This window comes from Pundamilia nyererei, unplaced genomic scaffold (assembly GCF_000239375.1).
Source record: "Pundamilia nyererei isolate P.nyererei 1_Seehausen unplaced genomic scaffold, PunNye1.0 scaffold00101, whole genome shotgun sequence".
In the NCBI taxonomy this organism is placed as follows: Eukaryota; Metazoa; Chordata; class Actinopteri; order Cichliformes; family Cichlidae; genus Pundamilia; species Pundamilia nyererei.
The window spans coordinates 1,475,802-1,486,375 of record NW_005187502.1 but is presented as its reverse complement, the minus strand read 5'-3'; the positions used below and the strand labels follow the sequence as shown (position 1 = coordinate 1,486,375).

General features: G+C 42.2%; 1 protein-coding gene across 1 annotated transcript in view; it reads left to right on the top strand.

Moving 5' to 3' along the window:
- Positions 1 to 10,574, top strand: part of mpp7a (MAGUK p55 scaffold protein 7a) — a 24,890-nt gene that overhangs the window by 3,314 nt on the left and 11,002 nt on the right. The window contains exons 3-14 of the mRNA XM_013912786.1: positions 1,013 to 1,090; positions 2,098 to 2,178; positions 4,138 to 4,269; positions 4,426 to 4,507; positions 4,999 to 5,084; positions 5,598 to 5,672; positions 5,961 to 6,157; positions 6,673 to 6,737; positions 8,167 to 8,208; positions 8,757 to 8,777; positions 8,890 to 8,904; positions 9,655 to 9,687. Coding sequence (XP_013768240.1) covers positions 1,013 to 1,090; positions 2,098 to 2,178; positions 4,138 to 4,269; positions 4,426 to 4,507; positions 4,999 to 5,084; positions 5,598 to 5,672; positions 5,961 to 6,157; positions 6,673 to 6,737; positions 8,167 to 8,208; positions 8,757 to 8,777; positions 8,890 to 8,904; positions 9,655 to 9,687 — 907 coding nt within the window. The remainder of the gene's footprint in view (positions 1 to 1,012; positions 1,091 to 2,097; positions 2,179 to 4,137; positions 4,270 to 4,425; positions 4,508 to 4,998; positions 5,085 to 5,597; positions 5,673 to 5,960; positions 6,158 to 6,672; positions 6,738 to 8,166; positions 8,209 to 8,756; positions 8,778 to 8,889; positions 8,905 to 9,654; positions 9,688 to 10,574) is intronic.

Sequence of the window (10,574 nt, the reverse complement as noted above, 5' to 3'; positions counted from 1 at the left end):
GTGTGTGTGTGTGTGTGTGTGTGTGTGTGTGTGTGTGTGTGTGTGTGTGTGTGTGTGTGTGTGTGCACTCCCGCATGTGTGGATTTGGCTCTTTAGATATAGAAGTGGCCCAGAGCGTCTCTGTCACTCTCTCCTCAGCCAGAGGCTCCTCTGTTCCACCATCCTCCTGGAATGCTTTCTAGGACATCCAGCTGGAAGCTCCAGGCTCGGGGCCCAGCTATCAGTCAGACCCGTGGCCCAGATCCCCTTCACCATGCTGGGCCTGAGGAAGGAGAGACGCAGGAGTGGCTGCTGGGAGGAAAGCTGTCCCTGTCTGTTCCTTGATGGGACCTGACAGCAGCCTGTAGGCTGTCAATGCATTCCTGCGCAGCTGCTTTTAAATCACAAATGGGAAATCTGTAGTGTTTTTTGTGAGTCTGTGTGTGCGTGGGCACAGTTGTGCAACTGTGCCTTTGACGTTGTGTGCGTGGGTGTGAACGTGTGCTTTGTGTGTATATAAATTATTCCATCTCTGCTCCACATGTGATGAAGTGGTTTTGCGTGTATAAATGAGTGAAAGTGAGCGCACGAGTCAGGCTTACTTTCCATTTTAGCAACTCTCCAGAGACGCAGCTCTGTCTCTCAACACTGTGCAGTCACAGCGCTGAGGCTGATAAGGAAATGTTTAGCCAATTTCACCAGACTGTTGAAATGATTTGGAATCATCACGGGGCCACTGGGACATATCGAATGCATGGTGGAAAACTGGATTGTTTGTACAGTGGCTAAGCTAACTGAAATACTTAGTGGATCGAGGGAGTGAAAGATCTTTGTGTGTGCTTTTGGTATTTAAGGACATGATTTAATGAACTCTGTGTATGTACAAGATGGTGCTGATGAAGGTTGTACATGTTTTCTTACACGTGTGTTTGGAGACGTGCACACGGCTTCCAGCGTGCACACTTTTTCTTCCACATGTGCTCACTACTATCTCAATAACTACCTTAATAATGAATACAATCTGTCCTTTCAGATCCACGAACGGCTGCAGCACTATGAGGAGAGCAAGCCCGCCCCTGTCCTGGAAGGAGCTGCACCTCTGGCACGTGACGTAAGTGTTTTAAAAAACTTGTTTAAACGGATTGATCTTTTTATTGGCTGGGAGGCAAATGAATCGATTAAAGGAACCTTTGGTGAACAGTGTCTGTCTAGATGGGTTTCGGTTAATGGAGGTTTAATTTATTGACTAACATAAAATGACACTTCAACCCTCGTCTGGCCCCGGCCGCACTGTCTAGAACTCCCAGCAGGTGACTTGTATCCTTCTCCCTGTTGGAAAACCGTTTTCCTCTTCTGGCTGACTTCCAAACATCTTAATACAAACTCTGCTGTTACTTGGACAGACCACTTGGTGCCATCAGAGAGCATTGGTCTGCATTTTATTCCTGCAGGGTCAGATACGAAAAATACAAACACAGAGAAAGGGTTCATCAGTGTCAAGTGGCTTTCATGTCAGTTTTTACTGTGTGGGATGGCTTGCTGCTCCTTTCCACACTCCAACCAAGTCCAGGAGGATCTTCCATAAATCAGTGATGCTCTCAGAGCTCCCATTGTTTCCAGGTTTAACCGACTGTTTTCTTTAGTTCTTGAGATTCTCATTGGAAAATGATCTTTTACAATAGAAGATTTATCAAAGGGCAGGTGCCAGTAGGTGGGAGTTCTAGGCCACATGACAAAGTGTGGCCTTGCCTCCAGCTGCAATGGACCTAATTTAAGACAAGATGAAGCTGCAGATAAATCCTGTAAATGAAAGCTGCATTTTTATGTCTTAATACAATATGATACAAATAGAAGATACACCAACATAACTTCTTTAGAAAAAGCATAACTAGTATGTTTATCTCTCTAAATGCAAGTCCTCTATTCATTACTGACACAAAGCACACCTTGCAGAGTTGAACTGTTAATTACAAACCTCTACCAGTGGTTTTTCATAATACAGACTGCTGTTGTCTTCTTGTCGAAGCATTGAATGTTCACATGCACACCTGAAAAAGAGAAGCATGCTTAATGGTCTGAGCACAGTTGTGTGAACATTGTGTCCTTGACTTTTTTCAGGTGTCTGATGAGCTGGAAGGCAAATCAGCCAGTCAGGATGTCAAAGAGCTTCTTAAACTGCTGGCAAACCCACATGTAAAGGTGAGTAAAGGATTTGCTTATTTTGTACTGAGCAGATTTTAACAAACTAAAACCACATATTCTCTTTGTGGAGGATTGTATTATTCCATCCAAAAAACAGCAAAGCATTTGGCAATTCTGGTTCTGGATCTTTGCTGTTTGCACAGCAGCCACATTAAAGCGTTACAATCATCGTGCTGTACACAAAATAACACGCCTGTTAGATCCAGGCCTTGTCTCGTTTTCTTGGCTGCCGTTGCTGACCTCGTTAGCCAGATGCAGACAGCTACAAAATAAATTTACACATTTTTATTTTCTAATGCATAACTGGGGCCATCCATCAGGGCCTCCAGGTGTCTCAGCCAGACAGAGCTGCCTTCACGACGGCAGGATAGAAGCAGAGTTGGACAGGCTCCGTTTTTAATGCGCTGTCGTCATGCTTGTTTGGGCTCTGCCAGAAACAACAGCTCTCTAGTTCTCCCCCAACATAGCACACACACACACACACACTTACAGTACATGCAAATATTTAATACCTATCAGTGTCAAACAGCAGGAATTCAAGAGATGGTGGTTCTCAAACATGGATTTTTCAATGTCTGAGCTGGTAATTATGATTCATTTCCTAAATTCTCCAAACACATTAAGAACAACTACATTAATCTGTTCAAAGACAAGTGTGGAGCATGTGTTTTTTACAGGTGCTATAGGTACAGACACACATATTTCACCAGGCAGCACATATTTTCGACATAGAATCAGCAACTCCACACACACCTCCATCAAACTGGTACTCATTTGGCTCATTACTATGTTTTTCCCCTGCACCTAACACATATAATTGCTGCTGTAGTTGTGCAGTGGTCTCTCAGCTCCAGTGCAGAATGGGGTCAGCCAAGCAATTCCCCACCAAACAATGGAAAATGTTCTTTCTGCTACTGCTTCCTCCATTGCTGGCTGGTGAATTTTGGCAGACGGTGTAGCAGCACAAGCCAAAGAAGACAAGCTGGAGAGGAGTGGCATTTTATCTCTGAAGTAGGATCAAAACCAACCATTTTTAAAGATTTCCTGGCTGTGAGATTTTCTTTACATGTGTTATTCATTTGGGATTCTCTTGATCGAAAGAAGTTATTCTTTTTAGTTATAATAAGGTAATACAGACTCTTTGCCTTCCAAAGACTACTCACATAGCTCCAGTTGTGTCTCCTCCTCTCATCTGCTCCCAGTTAGCAACATCTTGAATGCTGTACTGCTCCCATGTCATAAAACACACTGCTTCTCTTCTCACCATATCCTTCTCTTTCTTCCCTGTTTCTCTTGCTCTCCACCCCTCTACTTTTGTCTGGCACTTTGGTTGGAAGATGTTTTTCTCACTCCCCCCCCCCTCTAAACCACAGAAAAAGCAGCACGCATCTAGCTGCATCTTGGTCCGGACACGCGGTTGTTAAATACTTTGAAAAATGAATGTCTCCTGAATGGCATCATTCCCGTCTGCGTCCCGTCTCTTTTTATGTCTGCTCGTGAAAGTGTGAAATATCTGAGCTGAGAACTTTGCTTTTGAGTCTTCACCACCTTACCCTGCAAAGTGTGGATTTTGTGGTGGTCACATTTGCAGCTCTTGCTGAGCAATGGTGCGGGGCAAGCCTGGGTTGCCTTTAATCAGAGAGATGTATGGAGGGAGAGCACGGGCCTAATGGCAATTAACGCTTGTTCATCTACAAGCTCTGGCCTTGAATGCTTTCAAATCCATCACCCAGCACATGAGGGAGACAACCCAATTCATAACCATCCTCCCTGCAGTCTGCAGTGTCTCTGTCCTGCTTAAAAAAGGAAGTGATAGATCGGACTCTTAATAGCATGCATGGCCATACTTTATTTAGCTAAGTGGACTGGGGTAAAGTTGAGGCCTTCGTGGCTTGACAGATAACCCTTGCCTGTTTTGTGTTTCCTCCCATAAATCCTATTTTCTCCTTTTTCTAGAGCCTCCTGTCCGTCCACGACGCAGTTGCCCAAAAGAAGTATGACCCCGAACTACCTCCGCTGCCTGAAGACATCGATGACGATGAAGATTCTGTGAAAATTATAAGATTGGTCAAGAACAAGGAGCCACTGGTAAGTAACTTAACAATCATCCTGTGTGCAGTATCTATCTGTCTCTACGCCTTAATTTTCATCTTTACAGTGATTTTAGGTCATTGCTGTTTGACTTGCACATTATAATGTCACAAAGGTAGAAATGCTGTTATAATGACTATTCTTCTTTTATAGGGAGCAACAATAAGACGTGATGAGAGCACAGGTGCCATCATTGTGGCCCGGATCATGAAGGGAGGGCCAGCTGACAGAAGTGGTTGGTTCCAGCCTTTTTCTCTCTTTTATAAGTTTGCCTCTGTGTGTGTGTGTGTGTGTGTGTGTGTGTGTGTGTGTGTGTGTGTGTACTCGATTCTACTCAGTTTTCTGTCATTTTCTGTCACTGTGTAGCACCTCAGTTTACATAGGGTCGTTATAGCAACTCATTTAAAAGTCCCATGATGTCATTTGTATGCAACACAAACCCAGCACACAACAGTGGACATGGAGGTGTTGGTATACCTGTCCGATCACACTGTTGGTTTTTCTGCACCCATTTTCCTGGATGCCGTGTTTCAAAAAGGGCAGTTTTGATGTTTGTGAAGGAATCACTCTCATGACTCATCAAGTGACGTAATTGACTGGCATCACATGGTGGCATGGAGTCTGTTGACATCACAGTTTCAGATCAACTCAGGCTGCTCAGAACGACTGCTCTAGTAGGTATCAGGTGCTGCCATCTAATAGAAAACGTCTGTTTATGTGTGGCAGGCTTAATTCATGTAGGGGACGAACTGAAGGAGGTCAATGGAATCCCTGTGGACGACAAGAAACCAGAGGAAATCATTCGTATTCTGGTAAGTATTGTCTTTCTATGGACGTTTGTGAGACTGAGGGTTTTTCAGCTCCACTCCCTTGGTACCAGCCTTTGTTTATAATGACAGAAACCTCCCCTTATCAACTCATCCATGACCCAGGCCTCCCATTGCCGTGTTGATGGGAAAGTCTGTCTTGGCCGATAGATCACATGCATTGAGTCTCTGTGGATGAGGCCGATGATGTGTAGTTCCTCCACGCAGCTTTGGTCACAGACCTAAATGAGCTCTGTCATGTGCCTGGGATCTTAAACTCTTAAGGCCTTCTCAGACACAAAAGTCTTTGAGCTCTCATCACTCCTCCTTTACACCCCTGCACTGTACTCCCTAATTCTGTCAAGAATGGTTATACTATCCCACTAAACCTTCCTTTGTTGAAAAATCAATGCTTGACGCTATGTCACTGTAACTAGATTAGGTCTCTTATAAAATACTTAAAAGGATATGAAAACTATCCTTTACAATTACTCCAACTTCTGTTCCTACATTATTTAGGCACAGTCACAAGGAGCCATTACCTTTAAAGTTGTCCCTGGTGCAAAGGACGAGGCATCTATCAAGGAGCCACAGGTAGGTCCTGTCTTTCTCTGTTATTTGGTTTATCCACTTGTTAAGTGATTTAGACCCTTTGATAGTGGAAAGTCATTGAAAGACCATCTTGGCCATCACTTGCAGCGTTTACCATCGATTGCTGTAATCTTTTGAGAATAATCACTCTGAGCTTTGGTGAATCACCTTTAACCATGATGACAATGTTTTAGAAAGAAAACATTTTATATACAACATAGTGAACTTGTTCCTGTTGTGTCTTCAATCCTCCTCTTTGTTTTCTTGCCTTTCCCTCATGATGATGTACAGATGTTTGTGAAGGCGCTCTTTGACTACGACCCAAAAGATGACAACACCATCCCATGTAAGGAAGCTGGTTTGGCCTTCAAGAAGGGTTGCATCCTACAGATCATGAGCCAAGATGATGCAACCTGGTGGCAGGCCAAACACGAGGGCGACACAAATCCTCGTGCTGGCTTAATACCATCCAAACAGTTCCAGGAGAGGTGAGAAACACAAGGCTGACCTTATTGGCTTCAGTGCTGTCACTGTCATAGATGTTCCATCTTCTTTCTCTCCCTCTTTAATTCATGTATTCTTGCTTCACTGCCAAAGTAGTCTGGGTTTCCACACATTTTCTGGTCCAAAGTGAGTAATGACAGAAAATGATAGTGCTGGTACCAATCCACATTGAACTGCAAGTGGATGGAAAACACACACCAGACCTACACAGAGCTCAGGAGGCTTGGGCAGAAAGAGGAAGGCTGAAGAGTAAACCTGAATTTTATATTCAGGTTTATTAATCTACTTTTGTCAATAGAAAGATGTTCTGTTCTTCACCTCCTCAATCTTTGGTTTCACCAGTCTCAGCTGACAGAATAGAAATGAAGGATATTGTAGAGCAGGGTTTCTGTAGCATAGCAGAGTGTTTATTATTCCCAGAGTGACCATGAAAACTGATGGTTTTCTTTTTTCTGTTCTTTCCTTTTTCTTCTTTCTTTATCCATCTTTTTGCTTTCAGGAGACTTGCATTTCAGCAACCTGTTACGACTCTTTCGTCCCTAAGGAGGTCTACTAGACGATCATGTAAGCATATATTATTTGCTGTGTTAGCGACTAATAAACCACAACAAGACAGTTGTCTTTAACAGGTGGATGGGAGGAAGAGAAGAATGGCAAAAGTGAGGAATGCTGGTCAGGACAGTTTGTGGAGTTCATTTCTGAAACAGACTCATCCTTCTGCTGATTCCACCACTGGAGTCTTTCGTGTAGTTGTGTAGTTCACGCTGGTCGTCTGGAGAAGCAATTTAGATTTATCTTTGTTTTCATTTTCCTTCCTGTCTGCTCAATGTTTCTCCCTCTAAATTTCTATCCAGAGTCTGTTCCATGTGTTTCCTACAGCCTCTTTGTGTGTTGTTCACTAAGTCCACAGCATGTCTTTTATCCTGTCTTCCTTTGCTCCCCCCAACCGGTCACGGCAGATGGCCGCCCGTCCCTAAACCTGGTTCTGCCAGAGGTTTCTTCCTGTTAAAAGGGAGTTTTTCCTTCCCTATGTTACCAAAGTGCTTGCTCATAAGGGGTCATATGATTGTTGTTGTAGTCATGCAGGAGCTTTAGTATGAATTAGGAGAGGGTTTGCCCTCTGGCTGTTACTCTAGCTAAAGAGATGATTGATTTTCTAAAAGCTGTGCATAATGCAGATAGCAAAGATAAAAGACAAGTTCATGTGAACTGGTATTGTCACTTGGCTGCCTGGCTTCTAATTTGCATAATCACTTATACTCTTGGGGTGATGATGATGAGGGTAATAACAAGGATGGTTTTGATGGCGGACTGTTATTCAGCAATTGTCCGTGATTGACTCCAACTGCAGAGTTCAACTCCTTATCATCACTGCCGGATTTATTTGGAAGAGAGAATGAAGACAAACAGTATTACAGTGTTATTACATTATTACCCAGATTTTTCCAATGTAAACATCCCTGGCAGCTCACCCATGGACTTGATAAAGGTGAACTAATCATACATCTTTATGGCAGTTTTCATCACATTCTTTCTTTAAGGTTTAGTTTCAAATAAATTAGATAATAAAATCTGGCTAAACTCTTGTTTACAGTACAGTAATTCTCATCCTTCTTAAAACCACATTTTGAGGTCGCTGTCCCAACTTAAGATGCCACATTAGAGCAGGAAGAGGGCAACATCAGTGGGAAAACTGACCTGACCTCTGACATTTGAAACAAGATGTCAGATAAAGGTACACACACTTCAGAACAGCTGCCGCTCTCGTGCCTGATGCGTCTAGCCTACAAACAACCTTGCACAGATAGGTCTTGACTGTTGTTTTGGTTAGACATTAATTCTGGACATGCTGAACAACACTCTGGAAAATGAATGCAGTGATGTAAGGTGAGCTTCATACTGTTAAATACTTACAGAGGACTGTATCAGTATTACAATATCAATCATTTGGAGGCTTATGAATCTAAATGGCTTTTTTCCCCCCTGTAAATAGTGACTGCACCACAGACATGTACCGCAGATTGTGTATCACTAGGTAACAATGGATATACATTTCTATCAAAATAGGAGCAAATAGAAAGTAAATGTTTGTTATATTCTCATAAAACCTGAACTCAAGCTCCACTTACTGGTGTTTTTGTAACCTTTTAGTAGCAGCATGGCTGATGAAGGGTTTCTGTACGTGTTCTTTTTAAACCCAACCTTAAAAAAGAAAGAAGTTAAGGATAAGATTTCCTCAATGAGTTCCATCAATTTATGTCATGACAGCTGAGTGTACTGCAACTTCCTCTCAGAAAGACCTGACGAGTGTTTCAGAACCAAGTGGAACTTGAGTTATTTTATTATTTGAAACGTAGATAGTTAAACTAGTGATACCATTAGAGTGATACTGGGAGTTACTGTGTAGTGGTCAAGCTCGGTATTTTTCACAAACATTACAAAACTGAAGAGAATTGTTTGCTTTTTCAGTGTTTTGTGAGAAATGACTGAATTGAACCTGCATAGGATGTTTGTGGATGTGGCACTCAGCTTTAAAATGTTTTATAATGTTCTCTCTGTTGTCTTTTGCTCTGCTTTTCTAAGATGATGTGACAGTAGAGTTTGGTAGGTTTCTTCTTATATTTCTTCCTCATCCCTGAGTTATGTTTACTTTCCTAATCTAATATTTTGTTTAGTATTACCTAATTTCCATTCCTTGCTTCTCTTGCACTCAAAGCTGAAGAGATTGAAGGTACTACTTTTCTGACATCCTCCACCGAGTAGGACTTTACTAACCCAACCATCTGTGATTGGTTCCCCTTCATGCTATTTGTGTGTAATGAGGTCCACTTCTTACTTCATCTCCCCAATTGACCCATTAAAGCTATTCACTATTTAAGAGTAACATCAGTTGTCACAGTCAATGGTTCCTCATAGATTTTATTGACTTTAACATTTTACAAAGCCTCACCTTTCCTCGACTCATTTTCATAAATGTGGACATCATTTTTGAGAATCATCCCGTCACAAGTAATATTTGCTGGACTCAGTCACAGCACAAACTGATTCACTGTCTCCAAGAATCGTCCAACACCACAGCCAAGAATGTAGTGGCCTGTAAGGCTAAATGGGGCTTAGTCAGTTAGCTGGGATCATCAACATTTTTCAGCATTGTTAGTTCTGTAAAGAAAAAGAGAGTATTTTGTTTATTTTGGTCAACTTTAGCTGCTCACTAGATGGAGGTTATATGTAACCTGTCCTTGAATTTACCTCTACATGCGTGGCTGTCATTCTGGGCAAAAGGCCAATATTTAAAAATAACGAACACACTATAAAATGTAACTCAAGCAAAATTTACCCCAAACCTCTCTGACCACTCTCTTCTTAACAGCACCTGTGTGTTTTTCCCTTTATCATATTTAGAGGGCCGCAGCTCATTTCTGACTATTCTCTTTAACTTGATTTTGTGGTTCTCTTTTGGCTCCTTTCTTTTCATCACCAGAGGATGCTGATTATAGTGGTGGATTTCACCTAGGTGAGAGATTGTCTTCTTTTGTCTTCTTGCCTTCTTTTCCTGCCAGATGTGGTAATTTCACTGTTACAATAAATATGAGGACAGTGGCCAAGTACAAGTTTTGTTTTTTCCACATGAATCCTTCATATATCATCTTCTAAGAACTATTAAGTCATACATGTTTCACGGGACGGAACAGTTGTTCATACCTTTGACCTGTTCTTCTAACTCACAGAGCACTTGTGGGGCAAATAATTCACTTCTTAAACCTTCTTACATAATTCACTTTTTGGACTTTAATAGTTTTGTACTTTCTCACTGTGCTGTGCTATTTGTGCTCCCATGCTGACAGCATGAGTGCACTGGCAGATCATGTCATGGATTTGCAGTATGTAGTTATCCTGTTCTGCCTCTGCTGTGGGTCTGAGGACTTCTTTGAGAGGTTCTGGTTGGAGTTGGCTTAAAAGAAAGGTTTGTGTGCTTTGCTGCATTGTGGAGGTCCGGATGAAGGCCAGTCTTGCTGATGTGGTTCCAGTCAAACTGAATGACAATTACCATGGCCCACTTTGGTTCTGCAACCACTTTAATTCCAGAGAGCTGCTTCCAAATCCCTGTCTTGTACAGAAAATGTTTCCCATCATGTTTTTATTACCACTGTCATTTGCACATTTAGACTCCAGATTTCACAGGATATCCAGAGCACACGCAAGTTTATAAATACTACATTTGAGTCATGTCTGCCAAGCTCAATCAGGGTCACTCCCAAAGCCGAACTCTGCCAAACATTCTTCCATTTTTTTGCCCAAAAAAGTCCAGCACCTTGAGTCCAGCAGCCAAGAACGAGGTTTAAATGAAATGAGAGAACCTCAGGAGAAGAAGTAAAAAATAGTGAGTTATAATAACATCTT